The 22,836-nt window shown below is 34.4% G+C and overlaps 1 protein-coding gene across 2 annotated transcripts in view; it reads right to left on the minus strand.

Moving 5' to 3' along the window:
* The window catches only part of LOC115215517, a 65,701-nt gene that overhangs the window by 25,096 nt on the left and 17,769 nt on the right, over positions 1-22,836 (minus strand). For both annotated transcript variants that reach the window (XM_029784695.2, XM_036505209.1), the window contains exons 2-3: positions 13,456-14,444; positions 1,736-1,865 (exon numbers count right to left, since the gene is read on the minus strand). In XM_029784695.2, the coding sequence (XP_029640555.1) occupies positions 1,736-1,865; positions 13,456-14,408 (1,083 nt within the window). In that variant the 5' untranslated portion in view covers positions 14,409-14,444. The remainder of the gene's footprint in view (positions 1-1,735; positions 1,866-13,455; positions 14,445-22,836) is intronic.

Here is a 22,836-nt window from a genome sequence, read left to right on the forward strand (position 1 = left end):
ACAATTTAGGTTAGTTGAAATATGTCTGTCACCTGTTTCAACTGCTAAAGGGAAATACACTGCAGTTATAGTGGAGAAAAAAATCTCTCTTATGGTAAAAAGTTGTGAAAACACAGTTCGTTCAGTGGCGCCATCTCTCGGGAATCTCAGACATCGATGTTCTGAGTTTATTGACTCTTGTCGATAAGGTAACTCTGAACGAACTAAATGTAGCTTGTAGCTAATATATAATCCAGTTGACACGTTGACTTATTTGCGCTAGTAGATCGCCCGATCGAGATAAATAACAAAGTAATGGCGCAAAGCAGTATTTACGTATAATTATCTATATGTGTGTGTGTGTACCCACATATACATACGTACATATATGTGTATGTCTGAGTGTGTGCGTGCGTGTGTGTGTGTGTGTGTGTGTGTGTGTGTGTGTGTGTGTGTGGGTGTAAATGTATGTATGCATATTCCCTTCTAGTTTTAGTTGCTTGAAATCTCCCTGTAAGAAAGGAACTAATTTCTAAGAAAGATACAAAGTTCCATCCTTAAAATATGAATAACAAAAATAAGTTCAGATTTTTAACTTGAGAGGATTGTTGCTTATTTTTATTGTTTGCGTGCGAATTGTATTTGTAATGTGCGTATTAGCTGGTTGGCTTCTATCTCTGAATATCCTAGCTTGTAGATACTGTCACTTGCGACATTTATTCACAAAACTCACGTACATACATACGGGCATATACACACTCTCATACGTCTTTGTATATTTTGTATGTGTGTTTGTGTATATATAGATGAGTGTGTATATGTATGTATGCATGCATGCATGCATGTATGTATGTATGTATGTATGTATGTATGTATTATGTATGTATGTATGTGTATGTATGTATGTATGTATGTAGATCCTACCTGTTCGAATTCATGGAAATAAAGATAAAATTATTTTTTAAAAACTGTTTATAACATCTCGAAACTAGGCAGACCACCATGATTAATTGTTGTTGTTTTTGTTTCATGTAGTAACCTTTTCTTTCTTTTATTTTCAATTCTTTCTGTTCTTTATTCTATTCTTGTACCCTAAACATTTCCTCATACAATTTTAATACTCCTCACACTTTCACAACTTGGACTACTTTCTCTTTTGTTCCATATCAACACTGAATACATATTTATTTAACTACCTCACAGAACAGTTTTGACACTTGAAAAACCTGCCATAGAAGAGAACCAGGGGTACATATATATATGGCATTTAACATTTCAACTAAATCACACACACACACACACACACACACACACACACACACATACACTGCCGTCTTAAAGCGTGGGCACACTGGATAGTTACCCGAAAGACCCACGAGTTTAGGGGTCCCAATTCTGATCTGCATATGCTGTGGCTTGCTCTCAGTAAGTAAATATTAAAGGACCCAGTGCATTGATTTGGCTTGGGCCCTATAGTGCTGCTAAGAACACCTTACAAACACACACGCGCACATACACACACACTAACACGCACACACTAACTCACACAAGTCCCTTAAATCACAATATTGTCATAAACAAGGGAAAACACATTTGATAATATAGTCCTGTGTTCTTCTAGAACGACAGAATGGCCACGGCTTGGATGCCTTTGAAAATGTTTGCTCAATCAGGTTTCATCTGTGATTAAACAACGAGACCAGGTTTTTTTATTATTATTAAATCGATGAAAACAACGACGTTAACATTCACTTACCACAGTTGTTTTAGTCTTGCAGCGAGCAATCCCAGACAGATAGCTAGGTCCAGGGTTGCCAGTACTGACTGGACAGGCATTGAAGTCTATCTGTTTGAAATACATGTCCATCACTGACAGAGCTACTATTCTATGGAATAAATAAAAACAATAAATATTTGTATATTGATAAACATATAAAAAAGAAGAAAGAATGCACAAAGGAAAGAATAGAAAAGAATGCAATAAATATTGACAGTAACATGGGGTGGGTGAATGTAAAAATAAATGAAAAAGAAAAACAATAAAATCTGGTATTTTTTAAAATGAAATTCATACTTACACACAAAATCCCCCACTCGAACTAGCAAAGGTGAGTCTGAGAGGCAAGATTCAACATTCAATCTCCTTTCACACTTTATCGTCGTAAGAAAAAGGAAAAATTCATTAGTGCTTAGTAGCAATGGATATAAGCACAAAGGAATAGACAAGCCTGACACGTCCTTGGTCATAAGTCTGGTGGATCAGAAGCAACTTGGTGTTAAATAATTATTATATATATATAATATATACTATATATATATATATATTATATATATATATTATATATAAGAAAGTTGGTTTGTGAAAGCACGTGGGTGAATATATAGAAAATAGTAAAAAGTGAAAAAACTACAGAAGGCTTAAATGTTAAAAAATGTATATATTTGCGTCAATATGTCTGATGAATATTAGAAAATTAAAAAAAAAATTTTTTTTCTCTTATAATGACATAATTTAAAAGAAAGACCGGTTTCGCGTGTAGCTTTTCAAATTTCTTGTGACGTTATGTTTATGTTGAATAGAGTTATCGTTGTGTTTATGTTCAGGAGAGTTCTAAATAAGGGAAGGTAGTGAGTGATTTCTTCCGGTGTAAGGGAGATAATCGCTTAAAATTTTTTTCCTTTCCCTTGGTGTGAATTTCTCTGTATCAGTATGTTCGGATGGTTGAGTCTGGGCTTGTACTTTTCAATGAAGAATGTTTCCTTCTTTAGTCTAATTTGTGTTGATGATCCGAAAGCACATTGGTAAAATGGAAAGATTAAAAATTGTGGTAGTAGTTCTTTTAAATTATGTCATTATAAGAGAAAAAAATTTTTTTTTTAATTTTCTAATATTCTTCAGACATATTGACGCAAATATATATATTTTTTAACATTTAAGTCTTCTGTAGTTTTTTCACTCTTTACTTTTATATATATATATATATATATATATTATATAATATATATATATATATATAAAACTGTATGTAGTTGTGTGAGTGTCTGTCCCCTTCGATTTAGATTCCTAACTACTCCCATATTTTGCGGTGCAATTTACCAAATTCGGGTATCTTATAGTCGTGATTCATATCGAGCCCGTCTGAGTATTAGCGCGCGTCTACGATGAGTCTACGATTTTTAAAATAATTTAACATCATTTTTTATTCCATTTTAATGCATAATTTTTCGTGTGTCGATGGCGGCGGAGTTGGCGTCCATGGTCACACCTGCACCTGTTTGCTTCTCCCCCTTCTTCCCTCCCTCGTGAAGCTGTGGGGAAGGGAGTGTAAGGAAATCAACGTCGTTGTAAGCGTTGTCAAGGAGACCAGCGTTCTTTTAGAACAACGACTTCATGGCTTGAAGACACCAAAACAGAAATGGCTAAGAAAGCCCGAATTGGCATCTATAAGGGAAGTAATCTCTAAAAATGCCTTATATAGTTATTTCCCTTACAAACCGAGCAACGCCGGGCGATACTGCTAGTATATATATATAAAGAATGTTGTTTCTATCATGTCATCATGCGACCCCCTTTTTTATTGGATCAGAAGTCTTTGGTTTCCATGAACAGAGATTTCAAATGCAATCGATTTCAAAAATATCTTCCTGCGAGAACATAATATCTTAGTTTCTGTCAACTGCCACAATGTGTATATATATATATAGATATATATATATATATATATATATATATATATATATATATATATCTATATATATATATATATATATATATATATATATATTATAAATTTAATATGAATTTATAAATTTAATTATACTGCAATAAATATTTGATGCAGTGCTCGTTTCCAGTAAGTCTTTTGGCGGGGGGATTTGAATCATAACTACGAATACAATCGATTAAACCGCACGTTTATTTGACGCTCGCTACGACTTAATAAATTGTATTTAAGACAAACCTCTGCTGAAGATTTATGGATGTTGTGTAAGTAAAATTGCATATTACATTAATAATGAAACAATTGTTCAGGGTTAATCTACTTTTTCGTTGTGTTTCACTTACCTTACGTTAAATGTAGTGGTATTTCTTCTTGAAAACAACTTTTAGTGGCTATACCATTAGCGGAGCTATTTTTAGCACTAGAGTGAACCACAAGTGGTCACTCTCTAATATTTATGTGTATATATATATATATATATATATATATATTATATATATATATATATATATATTATATATATATATATATATATGGGTGGCAACTAAGTTCCTGCCATTTGTTTTTTTAAAATTTGGGAATTTATTACGCTTTTAAATCTTGGAATCTATTTTTTTCGAGAATTCTGTTTTTGAGTCATCTTGGAATCTTTTTTTTTCTAGTTAATTTTAGTTAATTTTTGTTTATTTTCAGTTCATTAAAATGGAATGTCAAGTTGAGAAAAACGAGTATTTTCGATGTGTTTGTGTGGCAAGAAGTTTGCTTCACAACTACATGGTACCGGGTTCAGTCCCACTGCGTGGCACTTTAGGTAAATGTCTTCTACTACAGACCGGGGTCGACTAAAGCCTTGTGAGTAGATTTGGTACACAAAAACTCAAAGAAGGCCGATGTATGTGTGTATGAGTATGCCTATATTTGTACCCCAGCACTGCTTGACAACCGGTGTTGAGTTTTTTGTCAGCTTAACTTAGTGATTCGGCAAATAGAATATGATCAAATAAGTACAATGTAGTGTCCTAGGATGGCCACAGTTCAATGACTGTTCGAAATAAAAATACTTATGTGTGCGTGGGGTGCATGTATATGTGTATATATTCATCAGTCTGATGATGGCTTAACTGGCCTAAACTTCGAAGTTACTGTCAATACTATTCTTATATATATAGGAGATTTTGTTTTGGAGTTTGAAAATGCACCTGAATCTGAAAACGTGTAGTAGTTTTTAAATTTTATAATAGATTTATTCAAATGCCAAACCGGTTTCGACAGTTTTTTGCTTATCAGTGGCACAAATATATTTTTAAAAAAGGGTTTAGGAGAGTTTCAAATTACAATGTTAAAATCACGAAAACATGTTTAAACGATCAAATGTTCAAATGTTCACAGAAATTTTAATGAATTTCACAGGGATAGATAGTAATATCAATGTAAATGTTTGGTGAAAATCATAACTAATGTACATTATTGAAATGTCAGTCATCTTGAGTTTTAATATGAAAAAAGGAGGGGGAGAAAGAAAAAAGATAGAGAGAAAGAAAAATGTTTTTTCACAATTTCTATCAAGGCGCGTGTAGTTCTTTTTTCACTTTCAGTCTTAGTGCACGGGTCTCTTCACCTTCTTAACTTGTTGGATCAAGTTTTGATTGGTTATAATTTTTAGTTCATGTATAATTTCCCATTCCTTTCGGCTGGTATTGAGTTTAGGGTGTGGTAGATCTTTGTATGGGAAAGTGAATATAATATTACAAAATCTATTTAATGCTTTATACCTACCTTTCCTAGGCTTGTAACTACTTTTGTTTCTTACTAGTGATTCATCCGTTTTTCTTATCAAATAATTCCTTTGTTAGGCGCAATTTTCTGTAGAACTGTGAAATATCATTTTGTATTTCATTGGAGTTAAGGTATTGTGGTGTTGGAGTAAATTTCAGCCCTTTCGAAAGAATATAATTTTTCTGTACAGGAAGAGTTTTGGGATAGGCTATTAATCTTTAGTTTCTCATCTTCGATTTGTACCATCGAGTGTCGTAAATTCTACCAGCTGTGTCTAAAAAAAATTCAAAACTGACCTTGTATTACCATTTATGTATCCGTCGATATTTTCTGTTATTGTGACCGCTTTTGTACTGATTTTGTACATTTGTAGGTCTGGATTGTGGTTGTTTCTGTCTGTAATTGTTTTTCCATGTTGTTATTTCTTTTTTAGTGTAGGTCTGTAACTGGTCGATTTTGTTGGATAAGATTGAGAGCTTGGAGGAGATCACTTTTAATTCCTTTAAAATTTCAAGCTTTAACGTGTTGACGTTTTGGTCGGACTTTTGTGGCATTTTCGTTCCTCGGGTGGTGAGTATACGTAGGAAAAAAAGTTGTTTTATTCTACACGGGCAGAAATATAGAAAAAGGAAGTTGAAAATGTACATGGAGTCTTTTAGATGATTTATGTTTAAAGGTTTAACCGGTTTCATAGATTTTTCTGGTTTTCAAAAGTTAAGTGAGATAAAAATCCGTGGGGTTATGCAGCAACCGTCTTGCTTTTGACTGGAGTTCGAAAATTCTCTTGTTTTTATGGAAAGAATATGATTGAAATTAGTATCTGCTTAGGATACAGCTTGATGGTCAGAAATTAATCACGTGATTAAGCTGAGAAATTTTTGTACGTTCCCCATTACGTCCGTGCCTTAATGTCATGTAACAATCCTTTTTGCGTTGAAAGTTTGTATTGTTTGTACGTAGTCATTAAATTTAGTAATATCTACTTTATTGTCTGTGGGTTAGTGTTTGTGTGGCTTGTCGCTTTTATTTAAGCTGTAGTTTGTATTTTTGTGCAAATGTATTTTCTTTATACGTTTGAATTGTGGTATGTTTTAATAAAGGTAAAGTAGGAAGACGTGGAATTTAGGGAAATTATTTGTCGAATATAAATCAAAGAAAGGAAAGTAGTCCAAAAGTTAAAGTATCTGCGTGTTTGCATACGTAGGTATTAACAAGTGAAACCATGGTACGTAGGTAATCGTTTTTTATTTCGTATATTTTCGTTTGTCTTGTTTATTTTTACATTTTGGCGTTTTGCTGAGATTTTTCTTGAGAACACACTCTTTGTGGTAATGGCGATTTGACGGCTATGTTTAGTATATTAGGTGACCACTTTAGTGGTCATTCCTCTTAATGTATATATAAGAGAATATTGTAGTGCACTTGAAGCATTGTGTATTGTTTATGAATGACACAACAATGCACTATAATACAAACAATGGACTGTAATAACTGCCGCAATTAATCATCGTCCATAGTCTGATATATATATATATATATATATATATATATATATATATATATATATATATATATATATATATATATATATATATATTATATATATATATATATATATATATATATATATGAACAGGCGCAGAAATGGCTGTGTGGTAAGTTTGCTTCCCAAACCCCACACGGTTCTGAATTCAGTCCCACTGCGTGACACCTTGGGCAAATGTCTTCTACTCTACCCTCGAGCCGATCAAAGCCTTGTGGGTGGATTTGGTAGAGAGAAACTGAAAGAGGCCCGTCGTATAGATGGTTCCAATATTTCAACGTTTTGGCGCAGTGGATCATCCTTATTACAGATATACGTCCTAAACAGAGCATTTCTAGGTGTGAGATTCTAGCTTGGCAAACTCATACCAGTTGCTTTCTTTATTTTATTTCTTTTTTTTTTCATAAAAGGCTAAAATATATCGTTGTCCATGTTTATTGTATCGTCTTCTATGAGTTATACGTTCTTGTCCATGTTGTATTTTTCTACATACCTTAACATATATTCCAGGCGCCCCGTACCCCCTTTATCATTAATGTGAACACATATTCTTAATAATTGGTACGACTCTCTGTTTGTCTCTCTCTCTCTCATTTTTACTTTCTCTCTATTCATCTTCTCTTTCCTCTGATCCTTTGGTCTAGTCTTCCACTACCCTCCTATTTCTTTGTCTCGCTCTGCACTCACAGGTCATTCTTCGACACCCATCCCTTCTCCTCTCTGATTCCTTCTTTCTCTCTCTTCTCTCTCTTTGTTGCGTTTTGTCCCCCTTTTTCTCTCTCTCTCTTCCTTTGCTTCTCTTTCTTTTCTTTTCCCTCTTCTCTGTCACGTGACTGTTGGCCGAAATCTGCCTTTCAGCTCCTGACCCTCGTCGTGTTAACATCGTTGTTCTTCGTCCGCCGCTATAAAGGCTTTTTCCAATGCGCCAGAGAAAAAAAATTGTTTGCTTGTTATCAGTCGTAAGACACTTGTTGTTTTCACCGTTAATGCTTCTGTATTTCATGTTTCTGTATTCCATTATTGTTTTTTGTTTTTTTTATATCTGTCCCTTTTGCTGTCCTGGTGTTCGTATGCATTCGATCCTTCTTCTTCCAGGAATCTACGCTTCCAGCTTAGTTTTTCTTGGAGGGCTGGCCGTGATCTAGTAATCTCAAGATTAATCAGCCGAAATTACTACATGATCCGTTTCTTGACTGAAGACTGAGGGGTTCGAATGTCCTGTCCATGTTTATTGTATCGTCTTCTATGAGTTTACGTTCTTGTCCATGTTGTATTTTTCTACATACCTTAATATATATATATATATATATATATATATATATATTATATATATATATATATATATATATAATATATATATATATATATATATATATATATCGTATATATTATATATAATATATATATATATATATATAAAGTTAATCCAAACAAGAAAGCACAAAAAAACACAACACGCGAGGACGTGGAACAAATATAGTATTATTGGACATTCAGGAAAGAAGGAGGGTTTAACGTTTCGAGCGGAGCTCTTCGTCGGATACATAGGAGAAGGAAAGATCCAGAGAAGGGAAGACAGAGGGGAAAAAATTGCCAACGGTACACACGCGGTCACAATAATCAAACTTAATACAAGTCAAAAGTTAAATAATATTGTTAAATAAAACACATTACTTGGCTTGTCGGTGAAAATAATATAACTGAATTTTAAACGTAAAAATGTAGGTCTTAGCGTTTATAAGAAATTAAACTCGTGAAGACGTTGTGTAAAAAAAATAGAATAAAATTATCAATGAAAATGACGAAAATTATTTATTAATGAAAAAGACGAAAAATATTTAAGCTTCATGAATTAAAGAAAAATAGAATAACAAAAGAACGATAAATGACTGCTTACTATAAATTAAGTTCCAAATAATTATTACGTAAAATATACATATAATATTAAATTAAAATATATTAATATAACTAATAGGTCTTAATAAAATTATATATCATCATTTATGTATTAAGAAATATCTAAATTTAAAATTGTTCAAATATATTAACATAACATATAATAATACGGTAAATTACTCTAATACTATTAAATTATATCTACAAGATATAAATAACATAAAAAGAAATAAGGTTTTATAAATACAGAAAAATAAGTTAAACGTATTATATAGGTAAATAAATTTATGTTAGCATTTAATTTTAAATGACTATTTACTATAAATTTAAAGTCTAAATAATAAGTGAGTAAAATATATATACTATATTTAAATTAATTTATATTACTATAATTAATATATCTTAATAAATTTATATAATCATTTATTTATAAGCTAAACTTATTATATAGGCGCAGGAGTGGCTGTGTGGTAAGTAGCTTGCTAACCAACCACATGGTTCCGGGTTCAGTCACACTGCGTGGCATCTTGGGCAAGTGTCTTCTGCTATGGCCCCGGGCCGACCAATGCCTTGTGAGTGGATTTGGTAGACGGAAACTGAAAGAGGCCTGTCGTATATATGTATATATATATATATATGTGTGTGTGTGTTTGTGCGTCTGTGTTTGTCCCCCTAGCATTGCTTGACAACCGATGCTGGTGTGTTTATGTCCCCGTTACCTAGCGGTTCGGCAAAAGAGACCGATAGAATAAGTACTGGGCTTACAAAGAATAAGTCCCGGGGTCGATTTGCTCGACTAAAGGCGGTGCTCCAGCATGGCCGCAGTCAAATGACTGAAACAAGTAAAATAGTAAAGAGTAAAAGAGTATATAGGTAATTTGATTTATGCTTACATTTAATTTTACATTCCTTCAATGAGATTACCAACACAATTGTTATTAAATAATATTTTTTTGAATTCTTTATTATACAATGAACAATAATTACTCCCTATACAATATGATTTAGCCCTACAAATAATCTCCCAAGTTAATTTATATTTAATAGATCTAGATTTAAGGTCCCAAATATATTTACTGAGACCTGTTGAATTTATTAGATTTTTATTCCTAATAGAATACATATGTTGAGATACTCTTGATTTAATTTTATTCGAAGTGGACCCTATATAAATAGTGTTTAAATTATGATAATATAAATTCTTACTATCTATTAAAGTTACCATTCACTTATAGACTACATTCATGAAGCTTAAATATTTTTCGTCTTTTTCATTAATAAATATTTTTCGTCATTTTCATTGATAATTTTATTCTATTTTTTTATACACAACGTCTTCACGAGTTTAATTTCTTATAAACGCTAAGTCCTACATTTTTACGTTTAAAATTCAGTTATATTATTTTCATCGACAAGCTAAGTAACGTTTTTTATTTAACAATATTATTTAACTTTTGAATTGTATTAAGTTTGATTATTATTATTGTTATTATTATTGTTGATAAAATATTGATTTTATATATAATTTCTTGATAATTATGAGTTATGATATGTATATCTATTTATTATGCTTTATAATCATTTTTATAATGTGATTTAATGTATTACATATAATTTAATTTGAGAATTAATTTTTGTAAGACAATACATTATTTAATAGTTAGGTGATCTATTTATTACGTACTGTTACATTTAAGTAAATTAGTTTTATATTAACTGATATTTTGGTCGACTATATTATTGAGTAAAATATTAAATCTATAGATACTACATATATATTAATAATATAGTTAGTTTATCTAATAGGTGTGTATATATTTGAACCATTTTCTATTTTTAATTCCAATATTTATAGCTTGTTGTAACATGTATATTACTTAACATTAAGGTTTTTAATATACATTACGTAATGAGTATAATATTTTATTTAGATGTTTATTAAATAAATTAATTAATAATTTAATTTAATGTATATAGTTTAAATTATTGTATTTAGTTTTCACTTAATGTATATTTTGTATCTTATATATATATATATTTATATATATATTATATATATATAATATATATATATATATATATATATATATTTATATATATATTTATATATATATAATATATATATATTTATATATATATAAATTTGTTTTAAATATTTTAAGTAATTGTATCTTATTTTTTAAACAAGAATATATTTGTTAAGATATTTCGTATTTTACAAATTATTTACGTATATTTATTAATTTCTCTAACCAATTATTTTATTATTATTGTTATCTTTAACCTGAAGAGTGGCTATATTAATATTGAAGTGATTTTACTACTACTACTACTATTATTTTTACTATTAGCATTTCTTGAATATAGACACGAAACACGTGTCGTTATTCTACCAAATATATACGTTTTATTTATTATTTTGCACATTACTTAATCATTGTTATATGTTTTATCTTATATTTAATCTTTCTATAATATGTAATTTTTCTAAATGGTATAATTTAATTTTTCATTATTGAATTGATAAAAGGTGGGGTTTTTTCTAATTTATATATATATATATATATTTTATGAAATTTGATTTAGTATTTCTAAATTGAATTTTTCCCTGTAAGTTTGAAATAATGTTCCCTCATATTATTATTATTATTTAGTGAGAGAGCAGTTCATGCCATCAAAGTAACACTGGGGTAAAATATACGAAGCCCAATATACCCATCATGACTACCCGTCTGATAAGAGTACACCAGGCACATGCATCACAACCATATGTGTGCAACATGGTTATCTCATATCAAGATAAACAGCACATGACCTTGCAGGTGGGCCCCAATTAGAATTTTCTTCAGGTTGAGTAGCCCATCCCGCTCAAACGGTCCCTGAATAAGGGTTGTTTAAGGATGTTGAAAGAACCACCCATGTTTCCAGAGGTGAACTATTCAAACCCCAAAGAATCCCTCTCAACACATGGCTATGATGCTCCCCCACTACTTCTCCTCGTGATCAGAGATGCACATATCGTCAACCGCTAAGGGACATGCTCAACTGGTTACGGTCAAACAACTGACAAGCAAATCTGTTATTATTATTATTATATTATTATTATTATATTATTATTATTATATATATATATATATATATATATATATATATATATATATATATATATATACGCACACAATGAGATAGCGTCAGGTAAAATGGATTAACTTTAGGAGCTAGATTGATTTGGTGATTTTAGAGCTAATATCATGGTTTTCGAAACGATACCAACTTAATGTTCACACTACATATTTCCAGTCGGATAGTATAGGATGAGTGATTTGTCAGGACATCTCTAGAAATCAATAGAGACACCGATTCGAAGGACATGTGAGCTATTATTCAATCTGACTGAACATATTCGAGCAAACCAAAGGTTACCGCAAAAGCGGTAATCGGGCAAGAAATGAGTCAATAAAGAATGTCACGGAAAAACAAATACGAAGCAGAAATGTTTCCCAAATCAATTAGATCTACATTTTGCTTACTCAAAACTACTCGTCATTAACACTCCAATCATTTTCACTACCTCCACTTCTTCCACTCACCCTCACACACTCTTTCCATCCTTATACACGCACACACTTCCATCTCCCTACATACTTCATTTCCCGCTTTTGCACATTGGTTCAAGCGCAACCTAACACCCACTTCATCTCCCATTATTACACGCACTCATGCATATATACACAAATGCACACATGCACTCATAGTCACCTCTCTTACATTTATTCACTTCAGCACCTGTCTAACATTAGCCCTCTACCCTGTAGACTTTCTTCTCTGACAGAAACCAGTATTTTTGCTCCTACTTTACCTTGCTGATATAGACCTAACTCGGATTACAATGATAATGGTCTCCTTATCTAGTATAGAACTTCTTTCAACCCGATATAGCTTCAACTTGCCTTTTACGAATTTTTATAACAATTATATGGACCTGTTGTATATAATTGGGTAAGAATTGAAGAATAATTAAAGGGTTAAGAGTCGGAAAGGTTATGGTCTCGGACACGAAAGAAGATTTTTTAAAAATTTGGTGTGATGAACTTTACTGTACTCTTATCTAAAACGTTTGTTTAACTACCTTCATGAGAAATTTGTCTAGGACACTCTTTCGAGTAGTTTTCTTATTTTTTTATCCAACTTTGCCACTGATCCATATCTCTTATGATAAAATTTACAATAAAGTAATAATGAAACTTAAATTTCATCGCCATTGACGATTCCAGCAATATCTTCTACTTCAGATGAGACATAAAATATTATAGCGATTACGATATTTCATTTGCCAGGTATGACTTTTTCAAAATTATATTTTCACGTAAAATCCTTATAAGACAAGGTTTTAAATAGATTTTGAAATATGTAGCCTGCCTCTCATACTTTGCAATGTATCGCACATATAGTTTATCATTCTGAAGCAACCTCACAATTATATTTTCTTCTAAAATTAGTTGAACGTCTTAAAATTAAATATATAAAGATGTTTCTTACCTCGGTCGACGAATATGAGTCCAGTTAACAAACCGATACATGTAATCCATAACTGGCGAAACGGAAGATATAATCCATTGGTTTGATTTACCACAATCCATATATGGTTGTGTAAAATAAACCGGAAGTGGAATTTTTCCAGCTGTCTGACCAGGTTGACTTGGTCCAAAGAATGAATCAACACTATATTCCTGAGAAGTAAACGCTCCTGTATAATTGGAATATTTAAAACCAATATTGTAAGAGAATTTAGTAAGAGAATCCATACTACTCGAAGTATCAGGAAGTTCATAAACATTGTACCAAGGTGTTGTCTTTGAGGAAGGATCAGTATAATTGTGATTACTTGCACCAAAATCTTTGATCATTACTGTTTGTAAGGTCATCTCTCGAAGATAATTATCTGAATCTCTTGAATCATCCCATCGCCAGGCAGACGGACCAAATAAAGGCAATGTTGTATTAAATTTGTACGGGTCCAACCAATTGGGATAAGAACAGTTATAGTCATAAAATAAACTGCTGCCGTTCAGACTAAATGGATTAGCATTGACATCAGCAACTGCTGACATATACATATACATCCAGCCTGGCAAACTGGGAAAATCACTCTTAGATTCATTGAATTTTTGTAGCATGTAGCTATGGAAATATGCTCTGTTTAATGCCATATTATGAAGATGCAAGAGTTTCGTGCGATTTTTATACATGACCTTGCTCAAAAGTTCATTGTATTTTGGCAGCTGAGATACGACGTCTGCTCTCACAGTTAACTGGTCTCTCGATTTGCCTCTGCAGTTCTGCGGCGTGATTGCCGTAATTTTATCCTGTATTTCGTCGTAGTTATCATATTTCATCCATTCGAATTCTCCAGAAGTGTATGTTGTATACAAGAATACAACAAACAGACAAGCTAGATGAAAGCTCACAGTACTGATTAACGTTTTCGCCATCTTGAATGTCACATCAAGTTATCTATTGCCATTTGCCTGAAAATATTAAATAACTTATCAATTCCTCATTAAAACAGAAATGTTCAATGAATATATTTCTATATATGAAAAGTAAAAATTGATATTTGATTAATAGGAAACATACAGGCAGAAGCAAAAAAAATCTTATGCCAAATGGAACAAACATACGTTAGATTTTGTTTTTGCTTTCTTTTTTACTTCCTTTGCATGTTTTAAGTGACCAAAGTTCACATTTACATTCAATGTATATAGTACTGCATAAAATTATTCATTTCTATAAAAAAACATCATTGTCATTGATGTAGGTAAATCCGTTTTAAAATGATAAGAACAATGAAATATATAAAAATACGCATACACATGTACACACACACACACTACTAAATACAGCCACGCACACACACTGATAAATACAAGCACACACATATACATACTCACGTAACACTAAATACAGGAAATTGAAATAAAATACACGTCATGTGAAAGAAAATGCCAGAGAATTAGGCAAGTTGTGAATAAAATATGGAGTACAACAGATAGAAATTACTCGAGGAAATTCTGAGGCAGCTTATGAACAAAAAAGAACGCATTTGTGTAATAAACTCTTCTGAGACAGATAAAGTAAGTACCAGTAAGTTAATGAGAACGCTCATTATGCACAAAAGCATAATCGTTCTTGTCATCGTCATCAATACCGCCATTACTACATTTCGTCTGTTTTTACGCTCTGAGTTCTAATTCCGCCTTTCATCCTTTCGGGGTCGATAAGATAAGTACCAGCCGAGTACTTGGGTCGGTATAATAGACTATCCCCCTCCACAAAATTTTAGGTCTTGTGCCTATAGTAGAAAGGATTGTTATTATTATGTTTTTCTTTGAAAAGCGGTGCCTGACAAAATGCCGAGGTCGAGTTTGTCTTTCCTACTTTCAGGGTTGATAAAATAAGTACCAGTCAAGTACTGGAGTCGATGTGTTCCACTTGCCTCCCAACCACAAAAAGTGCTGGGCCTGAGTCAAGATTCGTATCCATTTACACAAGCTGCATCCAAATCTCAACCAGAGACGTCAAAGTGCAACAGGTTTCTGCACTTGTCCCATTTGTATGCACCTAAATATCAAAACAGGTGTGTGCCATACATCTGAAAAAAACTGGTGTCTATCTTATATATCAAAAAAATCTCATTGTAAAATGTATAAGATTGTATATACATGCAGAGGAATTTTATTATACTTATTGAGTGAGAGAGCAGTGCATGTCATCTGAAACTGGGGTACAAATATACGAAGCCCAGTATACCCATCATGACTACCCGTCTGATAAGGGTACAACAGTACATGCATCCAACGATATGTGTGCGGCATGGTAACCTTGTATCAAGATAAACAGCGCACGACCTTGCGGGTGAGGCCCAGTTAGGATTTTCTTCAAGTTAAGTAGCTCAAACGGTCCCTGAATAAGAGTCATTTAAGAATAATGAACGAAAGACCCATATTTTCAGTGGTGAATTATTCAAATTCCAAAGAATTCCTCTCAGCACACGGCTATCATGCTCCCCCACTATTCATCATCATCATCATCATCATTATCATCATTAAGGCAGCGAGCTGGTAGAATCGTTAACACGGCAGATAAAATGCTTATCTTTACGCTTTGAGATAAAGTTGATCTCGGAAGACTTCTTCGGAGATCAACTTTATGATTCATCCTTTCGGGATCGATTAAATAAATACCAGTTGCTTAGGCGCAGACACAGCTGTGTGATAAGAACTTTGCTTCTCAACCACATGGTTCCGGGTTCAGTTTTACTGCATGGCACCTTGGGCAACTTTCCTTCTACTATAACCTCCCGCACCACCACTTAACCGGAATTATGCAATTTATGTAAAAAAAATTCAAAGTTCAATCACTACTCGTCTTGACTAGAATTGAGTCAATTAATCTAAATAAGATTTCCCTACGGTTCGAACCCTTCTCAACACCAACTTGGTAAGATTATCTCTTTGACGACATGTTGACACAGACAAAATTAATTCCTAAGGCAGTTAAGATAAGGACAATGACAAATTAAAAAAAGATAAGGACAATGACAAATTAAAAAAGATAAGAGCAATGACAAAAAATAAATAATGTGGTACACTACGGCCAACAGTCTTGTGGGGGAGAGGAGGCACATGGCCTAGTGTTCAGGGTGTTGCACTCACGATCGCGAGATTGTGGTTTCAAATCCCGGACTGGTGGGACATTGTGTTTTTGAGCAAAATGGTTCATCTCATGTTGCTCGGCGATCACTTCGACACAGCACGTGTGGTATACCGTGCACTTTTTCAGGCCACTTCGATTTGGTGAGAATGTGCTAATGTACTGCAGATACGTTTGGTCATTATTAACAAGTCAATTTGTACAGGTCGTTCAGCAAAAGTGAACACTCATACGTTGTTTCGAGGTGAGATTCCATCGTGTGTGTGTGTGTGTGTGTGTGTATGTGTGTGTGTCTGCGTGTGCATTTGTGTGTGTATGAACATACACGTAGATACATTGACATACATACATACATACATACATATACATACATACATACATACATACATACATACATACATATATTGTGTGTATAGAGGCACAATGGTCCAGTGGTTAGGGCAGCGGACTTGCAATCGTAGGATCGCGGTTTCGATTCCAAGACCGGGCATTGTGAGTGTTTAATGAGCGCGAATATCTAAAGCTCCACGTGGCTCCGGCAGAGGCTGCTGGCGAACCCTGCTGTACTCTTTCGCCACAACTTTCATTCTTTCTTCCTGTTTCTGTTGTACCTGTATTTCAAAGGGCCAACCTTGTCACACTTTGTGTCACGCTGAATCTCCCCGAGAACTACATTAAGGTTACACGTGTTTGTGGGGTGTTCAGCCACTTGCACGTTAATATCACGAGCAGGCTGTTCCGTTGATTGGATCAACAGGAACCCTCGTCGTCGTAACCGACGGAATGCCACGATATATATATGGGCTCAACTCTCCTCCCCTCTTCATCTAACCTCCTCCCCATCGCACCCCATCGTGCCCAACCCCATCCTTTACACCCACTCCCACATACCCCACCCTACCTCCACCTTCCGCCTACCCACATACCACACCTCTACCCCCACCCTCAGCCTTACCCCATCCTTGTTTTCCCCACTCTCGCCTCCCTACCATCACACCACCCACACACCACTACATTACACCACACATCACATCACAACACACCACCACGCACACATCAGCACTGAACACTACTTCCCAGACCCACATTTTTACACCTACACATACACACACGCACACGTCAAAATCACCAGCCCTCTTCCACACGCACATACAAACTCTCTTATACACATGCACGCGCACCTTCTTTTTGGGATCACCACTACTTTATTATCTCCTCTTCTCCCTAGCTCTCTTGTGTGAACCTTCTGTCTGGCATTCGCCATGATAGATCGCTAGCCACTACACATTCTTCATTTTCTCTCCTTGTTTCTTTCTGTGTTCCTTTCTGAAGAAGGGCGTATGCTCGAAACGTTGAAGACTTTTCACTTCCCGAGCGTTATACTAATACATCTGTTTGCTGTCTACGCCACCTGTCTTCGTCTTTTGTTTCTTGCTTTTTTTGTGAATTCTCCCTATACACACACACACACACACATATATATATATGGACATGAATACATGAACACACACACACATATATATATACATATACACTATGTATTTAATGTGGAATATGTGGTGTTCGTTCACCGAAACATACGTAACATTGGTTTCACTTTTCTTTTCCGCAATTTGCGATTGTTATAATCTCTTAAGATTATAACATGCCCTTATAATATACTGCCTTGGAATTGACTGATTGTTTCATTAATAATTGATCAAAGTATAACTAATCAGTCATCAGATAATCAAAAATAATGTTTTCGCTTCCACGAGGGTAAGTTCCTAGCTTTGGGTAAGAGAAAATACAAGAGGATCAGTTAATTATGATTTTATTCAACATATTCCCCTCTCAGATTCACACACTTATTTCAGCGGTCCTTCAGTTTTTCTAAGCCTTGTAAAAAGCTCGGAAGATGGCGCCTTCAACCAGGCCTTTCGCGATGCCTATAAAGCCAGGAACTTTTCAGCACCACCTCGTATCTATCTATCTATATGTCTGTCTGAACAAATCGACCACTGTACTTATTTTATAAAGCCTGGCACCTATTTCTTTTGCCTAACTGCTGAATTACAGAAGCACGAACAAACCAGTATTTGGTTATAAAGTGAGCTTCATAACCATACAGCCATGCCTGCACCTTTTATAAAAAAAAACACGTTCCCGCCCAGTGTAATATTGGGAAAGAATGTAGGGTAAGAATAACAAACAATTAAGTATACAAAAAGACCTACACACACTGATGCATATGTCACACTTTTGTATATCTTTATAAATACACATGTATTCGTGCCTCTTACAACACACAGTGGCAAATATACAATCATAAACGCATTTATACTTAAACACATACACACAATAAATCTCACAATAATTGGTACATACACACACACACACACACACACTAGCTTTTCACTTCCTATAGAAAAAATTATAATAACAATGTTATTGATCAATATATCACACATCGTTGACTACGTAGCTTAAAACCCAAAACAACCGTCTCAACACTTGATATACAGCTTCGCCTACACACACAGACACGGACAGACAGACAGACAGACAGACAGACAGACAGACAGACAGACACGGACAGACAGACAGACAGATACATACACACACACAACACACACATATATATATATGGACATGAATACATGAACACACACACACATATATATATATACATATACACTATGTATTTAATGTGGAATATGTGGTGTTCGTTCACCGAAACATACGTAACATTGGTTTCACTTTTCTTTTCCGCAATTTGCGATTGTTATAATCTCTTAAGATTATAACATGCCCTTATAATATACTGCCTTGGAATGACTGATTGTTTCATTAATAATTGATCAAAGTATAACTAATCAGTCATCAGATAATCAAAAATAATGTTTTCGCTTCCACGAGGTAAGTTCCTAGCTTTGGGTAAGAGAAAATACAAGAGGATCAGTTAATTATGATTTTATTCAACATATTCCCCTCTCAGATTCACACACTTATTTCAGCGGTCCTTCAGTTTTTCTAAGCCTTGTAAAAAGCTCGGAAGATGGCGCCTTCAACCAGGCCTTTCGCGATGCCTATAAAGCCAGGAACTTTTCAGCACCACCTCGTATCTATCTATCTATATGTCTGTCTGAACAAATCGACCACTGTACTTATTTTATAAAGCCTGGCACCTATTTCTTTTGCCTAACTGCTGAATTACAGAAGCACGAACAAACCAGTATTTGGTTATAAAGTGAGCTTCATAACCATACAGCCATGCCTGCACCTTTTATAAAAAAAAACACGTTCCCGCCCAGTGTAATATTGGGAAAGAATGTAGGGTAAGAATAACAAACAATTAAGTATACAAAAAGACCTACACACACTGATGCATATGTCACACTTTTGTATATCTTTATAAATACACATGTATTCGTGCCTCTTACAACACACAGTGGCAAATATACAATCATAAACGCATTTATACTTAAACACATACACACAATAAATCTCACAATAATTGGTACATACACACACACCACACACACACACACTAGCTTTTCACTTCCTATAGAAAAAATTATAATAACAATGTTATTGATCAATATATCACACATCGTTGACTACGTAGCTTAAAACCCAAAACAACCGTCTCAACACTTGATATACAGCTTCGCCTACACACACAGACACGGACAGACAGACAGACAGACAGACAGACAGACAGACAGACAGACACGGACAGACAGACAGACAGATACATACACACACACACACACACACACATTATAATAATGTCATAAAAAATACATAGACGTAGATAAATATTTCCCAGTTATACAGAATAAATATTTTGAACTAAACGATTTAACAACAGGGCTCAATAACGGTGAAAAAGAGAGAAATTTAGGGCGATAATTACAGGGTGTTCGGCCTTAACTTGGCGATTCTTTTATATCTTTCTTCGGGAACAGCTTAGTATTGGTGAACAATCGATAGTGTTGGAGAGCATAAAGATTAAAGTTGTAGTTTAGGATAAGTTATCTGGCATGGAGGACTGGAAGTTACCTGAATATTGGAAAATATTTCCCTGTTCTATGATAATTCGCTCCAGGTATCGAAATACCGACATCATGACTGATGTTCCACGTTCTGTGAACACAGTAAACGCTGTAAGGCATGATACGTACAGCTTCAACGGACTGTGTGATATCATGGCCGCAGGAAGAGACACAGCAGACCATCCGCCTGTGTCCGCACGCCTGAATTCATCACTGCATCTTTGAACAGTACTTTAAGCTCAATTCTGAAGGCTATATGAAGCTGTGGAGCCTGTGAGGAGAGTATTGTTGCTCGAAGGCCATACGTGTAACAGTAGGATTCGGCTCTTTGCCATGCCTCCTGAAAAAGTCAGAAGTGGTTGTCGGAGAATTTCTATGACTTCATCAGCCCCAATTTCTGGCCTCCGAATTCCCCTGAGTATAATTTCATGGATCATTGTGTGAGGGCACGATTGAGAAAGACACAAACCGCTCTGCTTGCAGCACCAAGACTGAGCTGGTGGACTAAAGGTGTTTGAAGGAATGCATACGCCAGATTCCGGAGCCGTCTTGAGGATGTGGTGGAAATTGAAGTGGATCTTTGAGCAAACTGTTATCTCCAGCTATAATTTAGTTGATATTTTTTGACTTTATAAAAGTACTTTTATTTTTAGATGGAGTATTGCGGTTCCTTTTCCTTCTAATAACCCGAACTTTCTGGAGAGGGCGCGATACGTAAATACAGCTGATGCGGTGAGATGCTTGAAAATAAAATCAAGCCACAAAATTAAAATATGTTCACAATATAATCTATCTTCGAACGCAATTTGTGTTCCTTAAACACAGGGACACACAGATACGTATGACTGAGTGACATCTTCGTCAACAAAACTACAAAGAGATATGTAAATGTATTTTTTTCCTTTTTTCATATACATTGCATTTCAGAAGACGCGAATAGATTCAATTGAATTGAAAATCTTCTAAGTGAGATTGCCCAAATTTCAAACACATCAGAGAGTTTTTGCATTCTACTTACAAGGACAATCTCCATAAATCGAGGGCTTTCAGTCTACTACATTATATATGTGAGACTCTACTTTGTGCATGCATACATACATACATGCATGCATACATACATACATACGTACGTACGTATGTGCGTATGTATGCATGTATGTATGTATCTATATGTGTGTGCGCACGCGTGTGTGTGTGTGTACGTATGCATGTACTTATGTAAATGCGTGCGTCTTCGTCCCCAAACCCGCTTAACAAACAACCGTTGTTGGTTTGTTCACGCCCCCGTAATCTAGGGGTTCGGCAAAAAGAAACCGATAGCATAAATATCTGGAAGGCGGCGTGTGTAGCCCCTTGTGGACAGTAAAGAAATAAGGAAAAATATCAGATTTAAAATGTGGTCCTACAGTTTGGCTGCAGTTCAGCTACCGAAATAAGTGAAAAATAATCAAAGAATAACAGTTAAACTAGAAGATATTCACATTTTTAATGATACGAACGCACAGACAAACACAAATATATCGCTTATTTTTCACTTGTTTTAGTCTTTGGACTGCGACTGTGCTTGGATACCACCTTCAAAGGGTCGAACATATCAGCAATAGTATGTATTTTTAAGCCTGATATTTATTCTATCGGTTCCTTTTCACCGAACCCCTAACTTACACAAAGAACACCGAACCCCTAACGTAAACAAAGCAACACCGATTATCAAACGGTGGTTGTAGGACAAGCACCGACACAAAAACACGCGCACATACACACAGACATGCACACAACACACACATATATGCGACGGGCTTCCGAACAGTTTCCGTCTGCCAAATTCACTGAAATGGTACTAGTCGGTCCGACGCTATAGTAGAAGATACTTCCCCGACACGAGGTGGGACTGAACCCGAAACTACGTGATAGTAAAGCAAACTCCTCGACCACACGGCCAATTGCTTAAATAATTCAGTTGTACATATTAAATGTAAACATAAATTTGCACGTAGACGTCAAGAAATATAGATAGCAACAAACAAAGCGCATGGAATGACGAGAAATCATATAACCTGTTTTTTTTAAACTTATTCACTTGTGGATTTCAACAAATGTGACACTCCTGAAATGTGAGATCATTGTGACATATGTGAATCTTTTGATTGATTTTATGCGTTATATGAAA

This window comes from Octopus sinensis, linkage group LG1, assembly GCF_006345805.1.
Source record: "Octopus sinensis linkage group LG1, ASM634580v1, whole genome shotgun sequence".
In the NCBI taxonomy this organism is placed as follows: Eukaryota; Metazoa; Mollusca; class Cephalopoda; order Octopoda; family Octopodidae; genus Octopus; species Octopus sinensis.